We start from the raw sequence: 23,407 nt of genomic DNA on the forward strand, positions 1-23,407 counted from the left end.
TCAGAGAACCAAATAACCCCAGCCACAGAGACCAGTGGGATATGGAACACAGGTTAACCTAGAGAGACCTTTCCAAAGAATTTTCTTACTGAATCTGGTGGGGAAAATGCTCTTGCATCTCCAATCCAGGAACTAGAAGGACATGAATTGTAATAGACTTGAAATTCTCTTCTTTCTGTTATGGAAAAAGCCCACCTGTAGTGGGACAGAATGAGGCTGGAAGAGAGAGAGAGAAAGAGAGAGACAGCGAGAGAGCTACAGTGGGGCTCCTGGTCCCTGAACCTGGAGCTGCCTGAAACCTTCTGGGTTTTCCTTTGATTCCGTGAACAGGTCAGTAGCTCTCAAGCATTCTATCTGTGACCCATTTCACAGTGCAATCCATAACACACACACACACACACACACACACACACACACGTACGTAAGTGTGTGCATCATCACTATATGGACATAATTTCCATGAAACAATACTTATACCCTTATTATGTATGATATACTCTGATATTTTTTACTTTATCTCATTTCATTTTCTTTCTTTCTTTTTGTCTTTTTTTTTTTTTTTTTGAGATGGTCTGTCTCCCAGGCTGGAGTGCAGTGGCACAATCTCGATCACGGCTCACTGCAGGCTCAACCTCCTGGGCTCAAGTGATCCTCCCACCTCAGCACCCCCCATCCCCCATCCCCCATCCCCCATCCCCTCAACACACACACCAGTCTCTAGGACCGTAGACGCTCCACCACACCTGGCTAATTTTTGCATTTTTTTGTGGAGACGAGGTTTCACCATGTTACCCAAACTGGTCTGACTCCTAGGCTCAGGCAATCCTCCAGCCTCAGCCTCCTAAAATGCTGGGATTACAGGCATGAGCCACCATGTCCAACCTCATTTCCCTTTATTATTTCTTGAGACCCACTAAGCTGATTTCATGACACAGTAAATTGTGACTTGCAGTATAAGAACAACCAAGCTGGATAAATGGCTTCCTTGTTTTTGCTTACACTGCTCCAAGATGATGTGTCACTTGCAACCTGGTAACCAAAATGCCAACTAACCTTGCCTCTTGCACAACCTGTACCTCCTGTTCCAGCCCCTGCCCACCCCCACCCAACACCTGGCCAGGCTACCGCAAGGAGAGCAGTTTGCAAACTCACTGATCATTCAGCCGCAGAGCAGAGATGTGGACTTCTGTGATGTGTTTTAGTGCAAAGAACTGGAGGCAGACACATTTGGGTTCTACGCCTAACCCTAGTCATGTCAGACATTGTGATCTTGGATGAGGTCCTTGGACCCATGAGCATCAGTCTTGGCAGCTATATATTGGGCTTGTGCTCCCTGCTTCATAGAAGGAGCATATGGATAAAATGAGATGATGAGTGAAATATTCCCAGCACGTGCTCCACATGTAACATTCTGCACATGGAAGTTCCCATCCCTCCAACCCAGGATGCCAGACATCTTCATTTTTAATCCAGGGTAGAAAGAAAGAGACATCCCCTCTCTCACTCTCTCAGACCTCTCATGAAAGATGAATCCTTGGGGCTGGGCGCGGTGGCTCATGCCTGTAATCCCAGAACTTTCGGAGGCCGAGGCGGGTGGATCACCTGAGGTCAGAAGTTCAAGACCAGCCTGGTCAACATGGTGAAACCCCGTCTCTACTAAATATACAAAACAATAGCTGGGGGTGGTGGTGGGCGCCTGTAATCCCAGCTACTCAGGAGGCTGAGGCAGGAGAATCGCTTGAACCAGGGAGGCGGAGGTTGCACTGAGCCGATATCGTGCCATTGCACTCCAGGCTGGGCAACAAGAGTGAAACTTTGTCTCAAAAAAAAAAAAAAAAAAAAAGATGAGTCCTGTGTATACAAAAATGGTAATGATGGCCAGAGCACCTGGTGCATGCATCAACCTTTACTATTGTCAAGATAACTCATTCCGCTGGGCATGATGGCTAACACCTATAATCCCAGAACTTTGGGAGGCCAAGGCGGGTGAATCACCTGAGGTCAGGAGTTCAAGACCAGCCTGGCCAACATGGCAAAACCCCATCTCTACTGAAAATACAAAAATTAGCCAGGCATATTAGCACATGCCTGTAATCCCAGCTACTTGGAGACTGAGACAGGAGAATTGCTTGAACCTAGGAGGCGGAGGTTGCAGTGAGCCGAGATCGCACCACTGCACTCCAGCCTGGGTGACACAGCGAGACTGTCTCAAAAAAACAAAACAAAACAAAAAACAAACAAACAAAAAACTTCCTCACAAGAACCCCGGGAAGGAGATGGGATGGAAGTGGGTGAGGGTTAGTTGCTGTGGGCCAAGCAACAAGGGTGTGGCCATGCGAGGCCTGGCCCTTTTGGTGGTCCTGGGTTCAAGTTCAGTGCTCCACTCTCCCCTTGTAATGGCTGCTTCCGTGCTTCGCTCTGGCCTGGGCTCCCAGGATCCTGAAACTGCTTCCAGGCAAAGCAATGGAGGCCATGATAGAACTTTTGCTACCTTTGGCAAATTGCAGTCTCGGGGCAGCGTTTGCTCAAACTCTAGGCAACCTCCGCCTCCTAGGTTCAAACTCTCCCTAAATGCTGTAGCCAGAGAGAAGAAAAGAAATTTCTAGAATCCAAGAATTTCAGGGTCAAAGTGTGCTTCAAGGCCTTTCCCCCATCCCAGGACGGATGGTCCCTGCTTGTGCCAGGGGCCACTGGGCCGAGGCATGATGAGCTCTCTGGGAGGCAGACAGCCTGAGCCCAGAGTGGGTTGGTTGTGGCTGCAACACAGAAAACCTGCAGCTCCTCAGAGAGGTGCCAAGGCAAACCAGAACCCAGGTGTCCGGGAGCCAGCAATTCCTGCTGGGAGGGTCACAAAGGACCCTCTTTGTGGGCCAGTGGAACCCCAGAGGGCCAGCACAAGCCCCTGCTTCCAGGTGCCATCTCCGAGGCAGGCAAATTTCTTTCTTTCTTTTTTTTTTTTTTGAGACAGGATCTTGCTGTGTCACCCAGGCTGGAGTGCAGTGGTGCAATCTCAGCTCACTGCAGCCTCAATGAGAGGCAAACTTTTAAGAAAACATAAAAAGCCCTGATAGAAAATTTGAACTTAAATTGCCTGAACATTCACCCCCAAATGACAGACTTTACCCAAATGTGTGTGTGTGTGTGTGTGTGTGTGTGTGTGTTTGTGTGTTTGTATTTTTTTTTTTTTTTTTTTTGAGACAGAGTCTCGCTCTGTCGCCCAGGCTGGAGTGCAGTGGCACAATCTCGGCTCACTGCAACCTCTGCTTCCCAGGTTCAAGCGATTCTCCTGCCTCAGCCTCCCGAGTAGCTGGGATTACAGGTGCCCGCCACCACACATAGCTAATTTTTGTATTTTTAGTAGAGATAGGGTTTCACCATGTTGGTCAGGCTGGCCTCGAACTCCCGACCTCAAGTGATCCACCTGCCTCAGCCTCCCAAAGTGCTGGCATTACAGGCGTGAGCCACTGCGCCTGGTCCGAGAGTGTGTTTTAAATCACAAGAGACTAAGGTGCCTTCAGGCAAGTTTGTTTCTTTTCAGCAGGTCTTGGGTCCCTTGAGGGAAGGGAAGTGGACTCTAGGAAATTAAGCGACTCCATACTTTTGTTCACCTGAGCTATAGGGTGGATGTTTTCTGTCCCCTTACATAAACAGCACTTCCTGCCTTTGGCTACAGAACATTTTTCTCACATGGCATCTCTTGGGGCGATTGTTTCACAAGAGCCCTGGTGGTAAACACTGCCCCCATCCAATGGCCGGTCTGGCCCCTGAGACTCCCAGGACCGAGCAGTGACCACAACATCTGGGTCCGTTGCCAGGGAAAACAACAGGCAGGCCTGGGATGGCTCAGCGGCCCCAGCCAGGCAGCCAAGTCCTCCTCAAGGTCAGGCTGTGTTTAGCGTGTTCCCCAAGTGTGGGAGGCCAGGAGCAGGGGTGGGTTGTGGAATCCGGGATGCCACGGTTGGAAAGGCCCCTACAAGACCCAACTCAGCAGCCCTTAACCCCTCATTCCTGCTCGTAGGGCCCAGGGACAGGAGGTGGCCTCTATCACAGCGAAGCCAGGACTGGCTAGGTGGGCCACACCTTCTGCAAAGCAACAGCCTCCAATGTGGTCTCAGCTAGGGGTGGTGACTGGGGACTTCTGGGCATATAAATACAAATAAACCACATGGCTTCTGATCACAATTTGACACAAATGCTAGAGAGACACAGATCTCAGCCCGTAACCACACTGTGGGCTCATTCTTATAGACACAGAACCTAGGACTGGTTCTTAGCTGTGTAATCACAAACAATCCACAACTTCTAGAAGCCTGGATTTCCTCTTCCTTAAAGTGGGAGACAGAGTATCACAATCCTATATCTCCAATCCTTGAGGCCAGATGCATGTCAGAGTTCCTGATTTGGGGGATTTTTAGAAAGGTAATGGGGTGCAGGTATCATGTACTATGTAACCCACGCACCCCCAGCAGCCCTCCTCAGTCAAACATATTAATATTTCTGCAGTGACTGTGAATATTCAAATTAAGCAGGAGACATAAAAACCATAGGTGAATTCATGCCAGATCAGGTCAGGTTTTGCCACTAAATGAATAAATTATCATTTTTTTTTTAAGTTTTCATTTTCAGGCCAGGTGCGGTGGCTCTCGCCTGTAATCCCAGCACTTTGGGAGGCCAAGATGGATGGATCATTTGAGGTCAGCAGTTTGAGACCAGCCTGGCCAACATGGCAAAACCCCATCTCTACTAAAAATACAAAAATCAGCCGGGCATGGTGGCAGGTGCCTGTAACCCCAGCTACTAGGGAGGCTGAGACAGGGGAATAGCTTGAACGTAGGAGGCAGAGGTTGCAGTGAGCCGAGATCGTGCCATTGCACTCCAGCCTGGGCAACAGAGCGAGACTTCATCTCAAAAAACAATAATAATAATAATAATAATAATAATAATAATAATAATAAAATAAAGTTTCCATTTTCAGAGGATTCTGCATTCAGAGTTATTAGCCCTTTAATGCTGTGCACCTCATAGGGTTGTTATCCACATCAGCGTCACGTAAGATGCTGTGGAGGAAAGCAGTTTCAGAACAATCAGTGATGATAGCTACTGTGAATCCACTATTCAACAGGCGCCCCATCGCTTGCTCATGGGCTCCTCACCATAGCTCTAAGCCACAGGAGCTATTTTCATACCCCATATAGGTCCATCCTGTAACACAGCCAGGACAGAGACGAGAGACTCAGGCCTCCTGACTTTGATTCTGCTCTTTCACCTCGTTGTTCATCCAATTAGAGAAACTGGCAAAAAGGAAACTGAAAGTGACAGCTGGAGCCCATGATTTCCTGGAAGAGCCCTAGAGCTTTGCTTTTTCTCTCCTGCAGCACTTAACCGAAACCAGTTTTGCAATCAATTCCTGTTCAAAAGCCACCCTACTCTTCCTATCCGTCTTTCTCCAGCCCAGACACTCACAGCCTCCTGCCGGACCAGGGGACCTCGGAGAGGCAAGGACAGAGGTTCAGGATCTTCCTCTCCCTCGGGACCCAAGGCCACAGAGGAGAGCTCCGTGGAGAGAAGGTGAGACGGCGGGCAGAAGTTGGGGGAGGAGGGGGCTGCTGCTCTGGTCCCTGAAGGACAGAGCCCCCAAGGGGTTGGCTTTAGGAACCTGACTCAGGGAAAAGAGCTGCTGTGAAAGCAGCGGGGTTCAAATGCCAGCCAGAGCTTGGGGGAGAGTCTGAGGATTAACTTCTCCTGTGTTAATCCTGGTGGGTTTCCCTCCCTTACAGCCATTTCAGGGTTAAATCGAAACATGATAAAGCATGCGATGTGACTAGCCAAGTTGAATTTGTCCCTCCACTGCTGGGGATCCGAGGGCTTAGGCAGAGGGGACCTGGCCCTTAGAAAGCAGATGATTACATCAGCCACAGGCGTTTCCCTAGAAATTCAGTAGAGGAGTGGTTTAGGGGTGTCATCTCACAAGAAAAAAGGTGCTGGGTGAGTTGTCTAGAAACTGCAAAGCCAACCTACAGAGTTTTCTAGATTGTAGATTTATGTGAAGTTGTTTGGGGAAGAGGGTGAGGGAGTTTGTGATAAATATTAGGGCGACTAGGCCAGGCGCAGTGGCTCGTGCCTGTAGTCCCAGCATTTTGGGAGGCTAAGGCAAGCGGATTGCTTGAGCCCAAGAGTTTGAGACCAGCATGGACAACATAGTGAGACCCCGTCTCTACAAAAAATCAAAAAATAGCTGGGCGTGATGGCGCACACCTGTAGTCCCAGCTACTTGGGAGGGTGCTGAGGTGGAAGGATCACTTGAACCCAGGAAGTCAAGAATGCAGTGAGCAGTGATAGCACCACTGCACTCCAGCCTGGGCAACAGAGTGAGACCCGGTCTCAAAAAAAAAAAAAAAAAAAAAAAATCTAGGGAGATTATCTTGAAGCTGTGTTTTCAAAGTAAGCAGATTTTTCTTACTTAGATTGTGTATCTGCAGAAGTTGGTTTTGTGGGGGAAGGCAGGTAAGGAAAGACTGTCATAAATATCCTGTAAGCTTTCAAATGAAAATAAGTTCTCAAATCCTCTCCCAATAAACCTCTCACAACCAAATCCTCTCGCAACCACCAAGAGCAGGTCAGAGGGGATGGAATGGGACCTGCTGAGATGAGTTTCCTGCTGTTACCTTTGCCCTGCATACCATAGGACTAATGTAAAAAAATGAGAGAGGTATTGGCAGACGCTGGTAAAAAATGGGGTTCCAGACCAGAGTCTCTTACCCCCAGCAACCTTGTCATGTTCAACCAGGTGATCCCTGGTTGTGGGGGCTGTCCTCTGCATCGTAAGGTGCTTGGCAGCATCCCTGGCCTCTGCCCTCTACATACCAACAGCAGTACCCTCTCCAGCTGAGACCATCAAAAATGTTTCCAGATATTAGCGGTGTCCCTGAGGAGCAAACACGCCCTGATTGGGACCAACTACTCCAGATTCTGCGTGGCTGGAATTGCACAGGCTTTCCTGCTTACTGTATGACACTGGCCTCCCTATGTCTCAGTTTGCACCTCTGTAAAATGGGCATCATCTTAGCACCGATCTCACTGGGTCACTGTGTAAAGCAGGTAGATGTATGTCTGGTGAAAGTAAACTCTTAAAGGTGCCAAGCCCCCTAAACCAAACCTAGCTTCACATACCAAAGAGGGGAGAAGGTTTTTATCTTTGAAGCATTCATTCTTTTTCATAGACTACCCCAAAGAATAACCAAACATGTAGACAGACGTCTATATAAGGATTTTAACCAAAAATTATAAATACAAAATTTTAAAATAACTGAAAACAACCCAAAGGTTCAACAGTGAGAGAGTTATTGAATGTGTAATGATACATTCGTAAAATGAAATGCGACATGGCTTCTATGTATCACCTGGGGAACTACTAAGATACGATGTTAAGTGACAAGAATTCACACAAACTACATGAACAGCATGCATTTCCATATGGTGAGCGTAAGGTGGATTTTATAATTTATTTCTAAATTTTCAACCTTAAACTTGTATTCATGGCTATAAGTGAATGAATGAATGAATGGCTATAAATGAATGGCTATAAAAATTTGTGTCCTGGGCTGGGCATGGTGGCTCATGCCTGTAATCCCAGCACTTTGGGAGCCCGAGGTGGGTGGATCACCTGAGGTCAGGAGTTCAAGACCAGCCTGGCCAACCTTGTGAAACCCCATCTCTACTAAAAATACAAAAATTAGCCGGGTGTGTTAGTATGTGCCTGTAATCCCAGCTATTTGGGAGGCTGAAGCAGGAGAATTGCTTGAATCTGGGAGGTGGAGGTTGCAGTGAACCAAGATCATGCCATTGTACTCCAGCCCGGGCAACAAGAGCAAAATTCAGTCTCAAAAAAAAAAAATTTTTTTTTTAAAATAAAGAATTTGTGTCCCTTCAGAGTGTGTGAGGGAGGATTTTTTTTCTAACTTTTTAGAAGTGGAAGGGAAGAGGATGAGAGAAGGGAGGATGAGCTGAGGGAGAAGCTATATCTAGGAAACAGCATTTCTGCCGTAAGCGCTGGACCAAGTACCAAATGTAGGGAAGAGATGCAAAGGAATGTATTGGCTTCCCTAGGGCTGCTGTCAGAAAGCACCACAAACCAGGTGGCTTCAAACAACAGACATTTAGTGTCTCACAGTTCTGGAGGCTGGAAGTCAAAAATCCCAGTGCCAGTAGGGCACACTTCTGCTGCAGGCTCCAGGGAGACCATCTGTGCCTTTTGCAGCCTCGGTGGCTTCTGACAGCACGACTCTAATTTCTGCCTCTGTCTGCGTGCAGCCTTCTTTGCTGTGTCTCTCTCTGTCACCTCCTCTTCTTATAATGACACCAGCGATGGATTTCAGGGCCACCCTGAATCCAGGATAATTTCACCCGGAGAAATGTATACATGTGCCATGTTGGTGTGCTGCACCCATTAACTCATCATTTAACATTAGGTATAACTCCTAATGCTATCCCTCCCCACTCCCCCCACCCCACAACAGGCCCCAGTGTGTGACGTTCCCCTTCCTGTGTCCATGTGTTCTCATTGTTCAATTCCCACCTAGGAGTGAGAACATGCAGTGTTTGGTTTTTTGTCCTTGCGATAGTTTGCTGAGAATGATGGTTTCCAGCTTCATCCATGTCCCTATAAAGGACATGAACTCATCCTTTTTTATGGCTGCATAGTATTCCATGGTGTATATGTGCCACATTTTCTTAATCCAGTCTAGCATTGTTGGACATTTGGCTTGGTTGCAAGTCTTTGCTATTGTGAATAGTGCCGCAATAAACATATGTGTGCATGTGTTTTTATAGAAGCATGTTTTATAATCCTTTGAGTATATACCCAGTAATGGGATGGCTGGGTCAAATGGTATTTCTAGTTCTAGATCCCCGAGGAATCGCCACACTGACTTCCACAATGGTTGAGCTAGTTTACAGTCCAACCAACAGTGTAAAAGTGTTCCTATTTCTCCACATCCTCTCCAGCACCTGTTGTTTCCTGACTTTTTAATGATCGCCATTCTAACTGGTGTGAGATGGTATCTCATTGTGGTTTTGATTTGCATTTCTCTGATGGCCAGTGATGACAAGCATTTTTTCATGTGTCTTTTGGCTGCATAAATGTCTTGTTTTGAGAAGTGTCTGTTCATATCCTTCGCCCACTTTTTGGTGGGGTTGTTTGTTTTTTTCTTGTAAATTTGTTTGAGTTCATTGTAGATTCTGGATATTAGCCCTTTGTCAGACGAGTAGACTGCAAAAATTTTCTCCCATTCTGTAGGTTGCCTGTTCACTCTGATGGTAGTTTCTTTTGCTGTGCAGAAACTCTTTAGTTTAATGAGATCCCTTTGTCAATTTTGGCTTTTGTTGCCATTGCTTTTGGTGTTTTAGACATGAAGTCCTTGCCCATGCCTATGTCCTGAATGATATTGCCTAGGTTTTCTTCTAGGGTTTTTATGGTTTTAGGTCTAACATTTAAGTCTTTAATCCATCTTGAATTAATTTTTGTATAAGATGTAAGGAAGGGATCCAGTTTCAGCTTTCTGCATGTGGCTAGCCAGTTTTCCCAGCACCATTTATTAAATAGGGAATCATTTCCCCATTTCTTGTTTTTGTCAGGTTTGTCAAAGATCAGATAGTTGTAGATATGCGGCATTATTTCTGAGGGCTCTGTTCTGTTCCATTGGTCTATATCTCTGTTTTGGTACCAGTACCATGCTGTTTTGGTTACTGTAGCCTTGTAGTATAGTTTGAAGTCAGGTAGCGTGATGTCTCCAGCTTTGTTCTTTTGGCTTAGGATTGACTTGGCAATGTGGGCTCTTTTTTGGTTCCATATGAACTTTAAAGTAGTTTTTTCCAATTCTGTGAAGAAAGTCATTGGTAGCTTGATGGGGATGGCATTGAATCTATAAATTACCTTGGGCAGTATGGCCATTTTCATGATATTAATTCTTCCTACCCATGAGCATGGAATGTTCTTCCATTTGTTTTTATCCTCTTTTGTTTCATTGAGCAGTGGTTTGTAGTTCTCCTTGAAGAGGTCCTTCATATCCCTTGTAAGTTGGATTCCTAGGTATTTTATTCTCTTTGAAGCAATTGTGAATGGGAGTTCACTCATGATTTGGCTCTCTGTTTGTCTGTTATTGGTGTGTAAGAATGCTTGTGATTTTTGCACATTGATTTTGTATCCCGAGACTTTGCTGAAGTTGCCTATCAGCTTAAGGAGATTTTGGGCTGAGACAATGGGGTTTTCTAGATATACAATCATGTCATCTGCAAACACGGACAATTTGACTTCCTCTTTTCCTAATTGAATGCCCTTTATTTCTTTCTCCTGCCTGATTGCCCTGACGAGAACTTCCAACGCTATGTTGAATAGGAGTGGTGAGAGAGGGCATCCCTGTCTTGTGCCAGTTTTCAAAGGGAATGCTTCCAGTTTTTGCCCATTCAGTATGATATTGGCTGTGGGTTTGTCATAGATAGCTCTTATTATTTTGAGATACGTGGCAAGGACCTTCTTGCTGTGTTATCCCATGACAGAAGGCAGAAGGCAGAAGGGCAAGAGGGTGTGTGCGAGAGAGGTGAAGGAAGGAGGCTGAACTCTACTACTACCCTCAATACTCACACCAATTTACCTTCTTCTGGTCACCAAAATATGTGAGTTTTTTTCCCTACACCAAGCAATTCTCCACTTCTTTATGAGAACAAACTTGGCATCCTACAGTTTAACTCAATTCTGACACTATCTCCTTGGAGATACTATCAGATCCCCCAGGTTAAGGGCTCAGTCCCATAAGACTGCCCCTACTTCAGACACCAGTTGTAAGTGGTGAGTCCCCATGTTACCCACAACTTTTGTCCAACTTGGTGACACATGGAAGATTTCCACAACTCCCTCCTCAGTTTCAATAATTTGCTAGAACAGCTTGCAAAACTCAGGGAAACATTTATTTACAATGACTAGTTTATTGTAAAGGATCCAACTCAAGAATGGCCAGATGGAATTGATGCACAGGGCAAGATATGGGGGAAGAGACATGGAGTTCCCATGCCCTCTCTGGGCACACCACCCTCCAGGTAACTCCATGTGTTCACCAACCCAGAAGCTCTCTGAACCCTGTCCTTTTGGGTTTCTATGGAGGCTTCCTTACACAGGCATGATTGATTAAAGAAACTATGGGCCATTGGTGGTTAACTCAATCTCCAGTCTCTCTCCTCTCCTGGAACTCAAGGGGTAGGGCTGAATATTCCAACCCTCAAATCACATGGTTGTTTCCCCAGACAACCAGCCCCCCATCCTTGGAGGCTTTCTAAAGTCACCTCATTAACATAAACTCGGGTGTGGCTAAAAGGGGTCGGTTATGGTTAAGAAAAGATGCTCTGTTCACCTTTACTGCTCTCATTGCTCAGGAAATTCCAAGGGTTTTAGGAGCCCTGTGCCAGAAATGAGGATAAGAACTCTCTCTCTCTCTCTCTATATATATATATGTATACACACACACACACACACACACACACACATATATACACACGTATATGTAATTATATATCTATATATAATTATAAATCACAATATCACAACATATTATGTTCTTGGGAATACAATTTGTACAAAGGGGCCTTGTAAATTACTGCTTTGTTTGGTGAAAATGATCCTTTAATCATTACAGTCTATGTGGTCATAATAACTGTGAGAGAACAGAATAAGCTACCCCCAGATATGCCTCTTTGGCATAGGGATTATTGAGGTGAAGGCAATTAAGAAGCAGCAGATGCAGGAAGGTTCTCTGTCCTCTCTCTATTTGCCTAAAAGCAAGATCTAAATTTACAAAGGTCTTTCTATCAAGGAGAATAAAGGTTAACCACTGAGAACTTTAGACCCTTATAGGCCTGGAGATGGTACCAGAGGAAGCTGCGTAACAAAACTTACTGACTAGTTTCTTTCTATCCTTCATTTCCTATTTATTTGTCTACCCACAATTTGGTGGCCCTCAAGATGCAAAGTCTTTTTTCTTCATCTTGTCACTTCTCTAAAATTGTATAGTTCTTTGCTGAAGGTGGCGATATAAGCAGGGAGTTCTAAGCCACTCCTTTGAGAATTATTTATTCCCTGGTGTCTCCTACATACACTTAAGAGGTACATATTAATCCACTTCTGTTTGTTTTTCTCTTATGAATCTGTCTTGGGTTACAAGGGTCCTAGCTGAGAACTCAGAAGGGCAGAGGGAAAATTATTTTTTCCTCTCTTATAATATCCATCTAAGGAATCACTCACCCAGGTCAAGATGGAGAAAAGGAGATTTCCTTGTACTTCCTCCTCCCAGTCAATAATCGCACTACCCGAGAGGAAACCTCGATTCTGACTTCTACAACCAATTCATTGGCATATTATTGAGTTTCATATACATGGAGCCATTTGTTTGATTTCTTTCACTCAATAATAATGTCTGTGAAATTATTCCGTGTTGTTTGGGTATCAGTAGTTTTAAAAATTGTTATTGCTATGTAGTATTTAACTATATAAAAAAACTATAATTTGTTTGTTTATTCTTCTGTTGATTGATGTATTTGAGTTGTTACCAGCCCTTGGCTATGTATGGGAGGAAAAGTAATTTTTTTCTCAACCCTCATAAGTTCTTAGCTGGAACAGACTCCTGTAACCCAAGACACATTAACGAGAGAAAACCAGGCAGAAGCGTATTAACATGTCTATTTCATATGGACATGGGAGAGATCCAGGGATTAAATAATTCTCAGAGAGGTAGCTTTGAATTCCAGCTTCAATACACCTCCAACAATGAACAGTACATTTTTAGAGAAGTAGCAAGACAATGGAAAAGGGTTTTGAGTCTCCAGCAGGAACAACTTGTGGGAAAGTAAGTCAATGTCATCTTTGGTGATCAAACTTTATCCTTCTTGTCAGTGAGGAGATGAGGGACAGCTTTACCTTTGTCAATTTATGTCTTGCTTTTAGGCAAATAGAGGGAAGGTGGAGAACTTTTCTTGTACCCACTTCTTCTCAATTACATTTGGCTCAAAATAATCCTTATGCCAAAGTGGCATATTTTGGGATGGTGTATACTGCTACCCTCCAATGTAGAGATAAAAATGTATTGAACTATTTCACTGCATGCATTTATTGTACGTAAGCTACACTTCAACATACAATTTTAAAATAATAGTTTGCAAATATTTAGTATGCTATATGGTTGTTATTTTGATAGTACATAATCCAAAATCCCTCCACACCTGAATTTCATAAGGTTTCATCATATGTGCAGTAACGTTGTTTTTCTACATTCCTGACCAGAAAATCATTTGACTTCTGGGGACACAGATTTGCTGCCACAGAGCCTGATGGACAACCAGGCGGAGAGAGAAAGTGAGGCTGGTGTTGGTTTGCAAAGGTAATCCAAAGGGCGTAGTCCCCAGGGAGAGGGCTGGTTCTGTTGAAATGCTGCAGGCATCCTCACGCTAAGGAATACACATGCTCTGATAGGATTAGCTGTTAAGTGGGCCTTATCTTACCGCTGGTCTCCATTACGCATATGAAAATCTGTTCCTCTAGGGAAAAAAATACTTCATGGAGCTAAAGTAAGTATTTTGGAGAGCAAGTCAAGATTAAGTCAGGCGCATGGCTTTGGGCAATAGGACTCCAAAGACAAAAATTGCTCCACTCTGGGGCCTCATCTCTGTAACTCTCTTGAAGACAGGAACTCCATTTCTTCAGCTCATATATCACCAAGGAAGGAAGCCATTTGGTGTTAACAAATTAATGAATTTAAGCCCAGTTGTCTGTAAATCAGCAGACGTAGCACCACCGGCCTCCTGCACAATGTGTGCAAGTAACAAATATTTGCTGAGTGAATTAGGCGAACTCTATGTGTAATATGTCATGGAACTGGACTGAAATGTTATCCAATGCCAGTAGACATCACCAGCTGATACAGGATTTACTGGAGCAGAGGTGTTCACATGTGAGATGCTTGGTTTAATTAAGAAACACATGAAGTCAAGCTTCTGTTAGTTATCAACCATGCTAAAACCAAAACTTTACAGTTCATACACATGGCATTGTTGATCTTTGCAGCTACATATCTATTTGCTGTTTCTTTTTGTCTAGCATACCTTGAGGAAACACAGAGATCAGGGTGGGCTAACCTATGGCATCTTTTATGTCTGGGGTTCTTTGTCAGGGCCACCCCGCTTGCCTTCATCCCTCCCCTTCCCCATTGCAAGCCCCGGTGACCTGCTCTGTTAACTGATTTACATCTGTGGATTAATAGATAATTGTGCCTAAATTTATTAATTCATTAACACTTAAAACATATGCTCGATGGTATATTTAGTTTCTAATCTTTCCCACTGAGGAATTGTGTGCGTGTGTGTGTGGAAAGAGAGATTTAAAGATAAATACATTTATGGACATACATATACTTCAATGAGGAGGCCCTGACATCAACTGACAGGTGAGAGGAAGGGCAGAGAGCACCAAGTTTAGGACTCAGAGCCCACCCAATGCTCCATCTTTACCTTGCATGTTCCTTTGGGAGTGTCCTCTTTCCTCTCTGGGCTTGAGGCCCCCCACTGAATCATAAAGGAGATGGCCCAGATCCTCTCCAGGGCTCCCTCCAGCTCTGATGTTCTCCTTTGGGCCAGGGCATCTGTTATCACCAGGCCTCCTTGGCTCACCCTGAAGGAAGTGCACAAATGGCACCTTGCATGAGAAAATGCCCCAAGCAGCAGGCTTTGCTCTCACCCTGATGCAGCTCTGCCTTGAAGGTCAAAGCCAACTGGCCTGGCAAAGATCCCTTCGTACTTCATCCTGTAAAATGTTGGAGGAAGAGGGGCCTAGGTCTCTGTCCCAAACTTCTTCCATGAAGGACCAATCCCATCTGCATGAAGGGTCAAGTAAAGCTGACCAAGAGCAAGGAGAGCATTCAGGACATGAATAATAATTTATCTCAACTCTCAATGTGCAACTCCTGATAGAAGCAAAGACACACCCCAGAGTAACCAGATTCAAGGTCATCAGAGTGGAGGATGTATGATGCAATATGGCCCCCTCCACCCTCCTACTCACTTCTACACATCTGGGACTCTCATCCCCTGCCCACCACCTTGTCTTCTCTTTCTCCTACTTTTCCCAGAACTCTCCTGCCATTGTTCCCAAGTTCTTTATCTTGAGTGGGGTTTTAACATTTCCCCACTGCCCCTCCTCTGCAGCAGTGCTGTACTTTCTCTGAACAAGGCTGAAAACATACCTCAGGACTTAATTTTCCTTCCCCATTCCTTGGCCAAGGCTGGGGTGATTCACATTTGTCCTTCCACATGCCCCTCTTATGTGTTTCTTTTTTCCATGGAACCAGTAGTTTTCAGCGAAGGCTGAACTACTCTACAATGCTCTAGGACTTTTCAGGGGATTTTGTAGGGAGGTACAGGGAGGATTCAAAGCTGAGAGTGGCAAGAATATCCAAGAGCCACATGGGTTTTCCCATCTGGGAAGCTGAAGCAAAATCTTTATTTCGTTTCTCCTCAGGGATGAGGATGACGCTCCTCTGTGTGAAGACGTGGAGCTACAAGACGGAGATCTGTCCCCCGAAGAAAAAATATTTTTGAGAGAATTTCCCAGATTGAAAGAAGATCTGAAAGGGAACATTGACAAGCTCCGTGCCCTCGCAGACGATATTGACAAAACCCACAAGAAATTCACCAAGGCTAACATGGTGGCCACCTCTACTGCTGTCATCTCTGGAGTGATGAGCCTCCTGGGTTTAGCCCTTGCCCCAGCAACAGGAGGAGGAAGCCTGCTGCTCTCCACCGCTGGTCAAGGTTTGGCAACAGCAGCTGGGGTCACCAGCATCGTGAGTGGTACGTTGGAACGCTCCAAAAATAAAGAAGCCCAAGCACGGGTGGAAGACATACTGGCCACCTACAACCAAGAGGACAGGGAGGATGAGGAAGAGAAGGCAGACTATGTCACAGCTGCTGGAAAGATTATCTATAATCTTAGAAACAACTTGAAGTATGCCAAGAAAAACATCCGTGCATTTTGGAAACTCAGAGCCAACCCACGCTTGGCCAATGCTACCAAGCGTCTTCTGACCACTGGCCAAGTCTCCTCCCGGAGCCGCATGCAGGTGCAAAAGACCTTTGCGGGAACAACACTGGCGATGACCAAAAATGCTCGCGTGCTGGGAGGTGTGATGTCCGCCTTCTCCCTTGGCTATGACTTGGCCACTCTCTCAAAGGAATGGAAGCACCTGAAGGAAGGAGCAAGGACAAAGTTTGCGGAAGAGTTGAGAGCCAAGGCCTTGGAGCTGGAGAGGAAACTCACAGAACTCACCCAGCTCTACAAGAGCTTGCAGCAGAAAGTGCGGTCAAGGGCCAGAGGGGTGGGGAAGGATTTAACTGGAACCTGTGAAACCGAGGCTTACTGGAAGGAGTTAAGGGAGCATGTGTGGATGTGGTTGTGGCTGTGTGTGTGTCTGTGTGTCTGTGTGTATGTACAGTTTACATGAATGTTCCTCAGGACATGGCATACAATGGCCTTGGAGGTCCAAATAATATCAAGTACATCTTGGAGATGAGGGTGCCTGTCCTGGACAGACCTGGGCATGCCTTCTGTTTCTCCTTCAATGCTCCTTAAGGCCTATGTGCTGGGAAAAGGGTCTTCTCTGTTTGTTTGTTTGTTTGTTTGTTTGTTTGTTTGTTTGTTTTGAGATAGGGTCTCTGTTGCCCAGGCTGGAGTGCAGTGGTGTAATCTCGCCTCACTGCAACCTCTGCCTCCTGAGTGCAACCAAGTCTCCTGCCTCAGCCTCCCAAGTAGCTGGGATTACAGGCACGCACCACCACGCCCAGCTAATTTTGGTATTTTTAGTAGAGACAGGGTTTCACCATTTTGGCCAGGCTGGTCTCGAATTCCTGACCTCAAGTGATCCACCCACCTTGGCCTCCCAAAGTGCTGGGATTACAAGCGTGAGCTACCCTGCCCAGCCGGGTCTTCCCAGTTTTAACAAAGAGGTCACTGAGCCACAGGGGGAGTTAGGAACTAAATTGTCTCCTCCTCCAAATTCATATGTTGAAGTCCTAAACCAAAATGTGGCTGTATTTAGAGATGGACCCTTTGGGAGGTAATTAGGGTTGAATGAGGCCATAGGGTGAGGTCCTAACCCGATGGAATTGACTTCTTTATAAGAGGAGGAGGAAATACAAGAGGGCCTCCCCACCCCTGCTGCACACCTGCACTGAAGGAAGGCTATTTGCAGACGCAGCAAGAAGGCAGCCATCTGCAAGGCAGAAGAAGAGAGCCCTCACCAGGAACTGAATAAGTCAGTCAGTCTGGGACTTCCAGCCTTTAGAACTGTGAAACAATAAATTTCTGTGGTGTAAGCAACTCAATCTATAGTAGTTTGTTACTGTTTTGTTATAGCAACCAAAGATGACTAAGCCAGACAGGTTATGTCACTCGCCAAGTGTCTTAGTCTGTTTGTGCTGCTATAACAAAATACCTTAGACTGGGTAATTTACAAACAACAGAGATGTATCCAGAGATCCACAGTTCTGGAGGCTGGGAAGTCTAAAATCAAGGCACCAGCAGATTCCACATCTCGTGAAGGCTCACTCTCTGCTTCACAGATGGCACTGTCTTGCTGTGTTCTCACATGGCAGAAGGGGCAAACAAGCCCCCCTGGGCCTCTTTTATAAAGGCACTAACTCTATGCCTAAAGGCAGGGCCTTCATGACTCTATCACCTACCAAAAGGCTCCACTTCTTTATACAATTGGAGGGGTAGAAGGAACTTCCTTTCTAGACCTTGAAGGTTTAAGAATTTGAATCTATAAAACAAGCTGACAATAGACAGATTAACAGGAGAAAAAGCATATACATTTTTTAATGTGGGCCAGATGGCAGAAGCTTAAATAGCACCCCAAGCTACAGGAAGTGAGGCCTCTCATGGGGAGGTAGTGACACAGGCTGTGGGAGGGGGTAGGGGGAGGAAGTGTGTGGTGAGCAAAGTTTGCCTTATTACACTGATAAAGTGTAATTACACTAATGAAGGTGAATCACCTGAGATTAGGAGTTTGAGAACAGCCTGGCCAACATGGCAAAACCCTGTCTGTACTATAAATACAAAAATTAGCCAGGTGTAGTGGCAGGGCACTTGTAATCCCATCTACTCGGGAGGCTGAGGCAGGAGAATCGCTTGAACCCAGGCTGTAAAGGTTGCAGTGAGCCAAGATCGTGCCGCTGCACTCCAGTCTGGGTGACAGAATGAGACCCCGTCTCAAAAAAAAAAAGAAGAATACAGTCATGTATCTCTTGGTGACAGGGATGCATTCTGATAAATGTGTCATTAGGCAATTGCATTGTGGTGTGATTATCACAGAGTGTACTTATACAAAACTTAGATGGCATAGCCTACTGCATACCTAGGCTATATGGGAGACCCTATTGCTCCCAGGCTACGCACCTGTACAGCATGTGACTACTGAATACTACAGGCAATTGCAGCACAATGGGAAATATTTGTGTATCTAAACATATGTAAACAGAGAAAAAGGAAAGTAAAAATGTGGCATAAAAGATAAGAATTGGCTCTCCTGTACAGGGCACTTACTATGAATGGAGCTTGCAGGGCTGAGAGTTGCTCCAGATGAGTCAGCGAGCGGTGAATGAATGTGAAGGCCTAGGGCATTACTGTATACTACTGTAGGCTTTATAAACACAGCACACTTAGGGTACACAAAATGCATATTAAAACATTTTCTTCCTTCAGTATATTAGGCAATAGGAATTTTTCAAGTCCACTATAATCTTATCAAACCATGGTTGTATATGCAGTTGACGAAACATTGTTATTGGACACATAACTATAGTTGAAAGAATAAGCAAAAAGTCTATCTAGGTGTGCTGTCTTGAGCAACTTTTAATTATTCTCCTGTCCTGCAATATGAGTTAATCTTCTCTGATCGATGTAGATTCCAGGAAGGGGTGTCCAGGACAATTGCCTTCCTTCTGGAGAAACTTCCCTTAATCAAATAAGAGAACTTCAAAGAAAATCCCTCCCTGTGCTTTGGAAGGGAAGGGAAGTGGGCAGCAGTGGGTCAGAGACAGACCTTTGTTCTCTTATTTCTGAGGCCCTTCAGTCTCCTTTATTCAAAGCACTCAGCATGCCAAAGCACCCTATTTTAGGGTATCTTTTTCTGAGCCCTAAACACTGAGTTGGGGATGTCAACTGTGAAAGGAAAATATCTTGGGGCCCCAGAATCACTAAGGAAAACTCAACCTTAGGGAAACTTCTTAGGGGAAACCCACCTCCTACTCTGTTCAAAGTTATCTCTCTGCTCACTGAGATAGATACACATCTGATTGCCTCCTTTGGAAAGCCTAATCAGAAACTCAAAAGAATGCAACCGTTTGTGTCTCACCTATCTGTGACCTGGAAGCTCCCTCCCCACTGAACCAATGTTCTTCTTACATATATTGATTAATGTCTTATGTCTCCCTAAAATGTGTAAAACCAAGGTATGCCCCGACCATCTTGGCCACATGTCATCAGGACTTCCTGAGTCTGTGTCACAGGTGTGTCCTCAACCTTGGCAAAATAAACTTTCTAAATTAACTGAGACCTGTCTTGGATTTTCTGGGTTCACATTTTGGAAACCACGAATGGATTCTGGGTGGAGATGCCCCTGACCCTTGACAAATCTATCGGTGCTTGGTACCAGCATGAGCTAACTTTATGGCTCAAACCAATAGGACAATTTGCTGAGGTCTGAGAGGACTCCCTCCAGAAAATCCCTGATCTCTTAAAATTTGGTAGAGATCGGAAGTTTATTTTGCTGTACAACACCTCTTTTTCTGGAGTTTTACTTGCTCCCAACAAGGAAGGCAAGTTTTCCTGCTTTCATGATGATGGAAGGCAGGTGATGTTTTTATGGAGTTTCAGCTCTCTTCCAATGCACTTAGAGCACTCAGAAACTGTATAATTTGTGTGACCATTGTTAGTTTTGCTTAACTGTTTTGTTGTTTGTTTCTGTCTTAGTCAAATCTGAAGGGGAACCCTAAATTACGCGGTCAAGGACTCTGAAGTGGTAGGAAAACAGCCAGCTTAAAAAAAATTTTTTTAATTTTAATTACTATAGGGGCTTTATTTACATAACACAGCCAGCTTTTTGCTAGCCAGACCAAACTGAAAGAGCAATGGCTGTACTTCTGAAATAGCAACATTTTGTCCTAGCTGAGATTTGGTAATAAGATTCTTTTTTAAAAGTTTTTAAAGAAGCTCAGTGGTTGAAAGTCTGCTTAACTGAAACAGTAACATCCATGATGTGTGTTTTATGCATGTTTGTATTTGAAAGGCCTTCATGTTTTTGTTTCTTGTTTGTTTTTCTCTCCTAAGACCTTGTCTTTTTTTTGTAGCAAAAGTTTTTTTTTTTTTCCTTTTACTTCTCAGTTGACTGAATTCTGTTTTCACCGGATTTTTTGACTAAAATAGCTATTGCAACAGAGGCTACTCTTGGGTTAAGGAAGAATGTAGTTTGGTTTTATGTTTAATATCGCTCAAAGAAAAATAAAAGCATCTCCCTCTAACACCACCAGACTTTTTCTCTCTGTACCTTATCATGTAAATTTTGCTATTTGATTTTCACCTAGGTTGTTTCCTTTAATGTGCAAAAATTTAAGGCTATTTAGCTGACAACTGCCTAGGTTTGTAAAACAGGTTATCAAGAATCTGAAAGTCTAAGATAGGAAAAAAAAGGGGGGGGCATTATAAATCTATAAAATGTACTTCTATTGGCATGCCTAATACATCTTTATATGTATGTATGTGTTGTGTACACGATGTTTTAGTGCTAAAAATATATAAAAGAGCTCTACTTGGCTTAAAGAAAAATAAAAGTGTTTAAATCAGATACTAAAAAAGAAAAGGCTAGTCAAATGCTTTTTCAAATTTATGTAACTTAAGTAAAATCTTTAATAAATAAAGTAGCTTTAAAATTATTGGTAAAGTAGTATTAGAAATGTCTTAAGAATTGCCAGCATACATTTTTGTTTGCATTATATTAATCAAACAGTTTTATACTTATCCCTGCCAAATACCATAAGGTGTCAAAATTTGGCATGGGGTTATAAAACTATAAACCCAGCCCAAAACAGAATGATCTTTGCTTGTGTAATTTTTAATAAATAAGACATTGATATGGGTTTAATGAAAACAGCTGCATCTTGAATTTAGTAAGATTACCATAACTTCTAATCCTGTGGCTTTAGGCAGTTTAGTCCACAGACAATAAGGAGGTTTGTTTTGGGAAAGGACTGTTATTGTCATTGTTTCGAAGCTGAACTTAAACTGGGTTCCTCCCAGAGTTCATTCGGCCTATGCCCAGGAATGAACAAGGACAGCTTGGAAGTTAAGAGCAAGGTGGAGTCAGTTACGTCAAATCGTTTTTCACTGTCTCAGTTGTAATTTTGCAATGGAAGTTTCATAACTTTAAATCATGACTATCACAGTTTTTATAAATCATCTAGGTAAACAATAAAATAACTAGGTAAATGTAATGGGATAAATACTTATAGACCAACTGGACATAATTTAGAATATAAAGTCATATTAAATTAAATAATAGATAATTTATTATTTGGGTATTTTCCAATAAATATATCTTGTAGGAAAACATTGTTGCTTAAAAAAAAGTGTGTCCTTTTTTTAAAAAATGGTGAACAAGTTTTGTCTAATTCAAAGCTTATTAAAAGGTTATATATAAAACAAGGTAAAAGGAACCAGAAAAGAAAAAAATATGTAAATAAAGTTATAAAAATAAAGAATTTTTTCAAGGTTAAAAAGCTTAAAAAGAAATAATTTTATATAAGAAAGAATCTTATATGGTAAATTTAGTCCTAAAATAAAATAACTGGTTGTTTAACAAGGAGGGATGTTCAGGACAAACCAGAAAGTCCAAGCATGTCATGAACATTGGTGTAAGTCATGATAAGATTTTATATATATATATATACACACACACACCCCAAAAGCTTTTATATAATCAAGTTGTCATATTATTATTAAGTTTTGGTTTGCTTAGGGAAGAAAAAGCTAATTTTTTAAAAATCAAGGTTATTACATCCATATATCTTCCTGTATATGCTTTTAAAGTCCTTGTAACATTGAGTTACAGGGCTTTAACTCCTGTGTCTGAAAAATCACAAACACTGATGACAATCAAAGCCTCATCTTAAGGCCCCGTAGAAGATGCCAATCAAAATAAACTGCATTCCTGAGGCACTAGGCAAGAAATTAAAGCTATTCAACTCCTCAAGGCCCAGGGACTATTGCGGAAGAGGTGGGCGCGCGTAAGATTGTAAGGGCCGATTTTGAAAGATCCAGTAAGTTCAGTTTCTCTATGAACTAATCATTAAAGTCAAAGGCACACTGATGCAAAATCAGTATATGGACCCCTGTGTCTGATTAGCAAGGTTTTCTTGAAGCATTAACCAACTCCTTCATAAAGGTTATAAAAGGCTTATGGAAGTTATATTTTATAATCAAGATTAAATCTTATAGTTTGTTTACAAAATTTCGAAAATCAAATGTGATTGGCTTCATGCTGTTTTTATTAGGGCTTCTTGTTTAGAAAGTTAAGTCACCTCTCTCAAAGAATGAAGGTTTTTGCTTTTTTTGAAATCCTTAAATTATCACTTGGATTATTATTTGACTTTACGATGACCTGTAATTTTATTTTGTAATATCAAGTGTTTTAAACCTTTTGTATTTGACAAGCTTTCCAAAATCAAATTATAAATTATGTATTTTTCTAACCTAATTAATCCTTTAAGATATTAGTTTCCCTAAAGTCCTAAAATGACATAATTTGGCTTATTTGGTATAAAAATTATACAGGAAGCATTGTCAAATGTGAAATGGTGTTTGGTTTTCTTTGGGCTGTATTTGTATAAATATGTTATTGGTGTATGTTCCGAAATTATGTGAAACTCCTATAATTCTAATATAACTTAGTGTACATTATCAATAATAATCATAATTGTTATATTAAAATTATTGTGTGCCACTGAGGTAACAAATTTCCGTGTCAGTTTTGTCTTTTGACTATGGCTGCCTTAAAACTTTTTTCTTCCATGCACAATTGTTGTTTGGGTCCTCTTTTTTAAATATATTTTTATTATTATTTTTGAGATGGGGACTCACTCTGTTGCCCAGGCTGGAGTGCAGCGGCACGATCTTGGCTCACTGCAACTGCCACCTCCCAGGTTCAAGCGATTCTCCTGCCTCAGCCTCCCGAGTAGCTGGGATTACAGGCATACACCACCATGCCCAGCTAATTTTTTTGTATTTTCAGTAGAGATGGGGTTTCACCATGTTGGCCAGGCT

The 23,407-nt window shown here is 43.3% G+C and overlaps 1 protein-coding gene across 1 annotated transcript; it reads left to right on the top strand.

The window, feature by feature from the left end:
• Nucleotides 1-5,056: 5,056 nt before the first annotated feature.
• APOL6 (apolipoprotein L6) lies at nt 5,057-23,100 on the top strand. The gene is made up of 3 exons (XM_004063384.5): nt 5,057-5,568; nt 13,325-13,421; nt 15,554-23,100. The coding sequence occupies exons 2-3, from the start codon at nt 13,372-13,374 to the stop codon at nt 16,533-16,535; spliced, it is 1,032 nt and encodes a 343-aa protein (XP_004063432.2). The 5' UTR covers nt 5,057-5,568; nt 13,325-13,371; the 3' UTR covers nt 16,536-23,100.
• The last annotated feature ends 307 nt before the right edge of the window (nt 23,101-23,407 follow it).

This window comes from Gorilla gorilla, chromosome 23 (assembly GCF_029281585.2).
Source record: "Gorilla gorilla gorilla isolate KB3781 chromosome 23, NHGRI_mGorGor1-v2.1_pri, whole genome shotgun sequence".
In the NCBI taxonomy this organism is placed as follows: domain Eukaryota; kingdom Metazoa; phylum Chordata; class Mammalia; order Primates; family Hominidae; genus Gorilla; species Gorilla gorilla.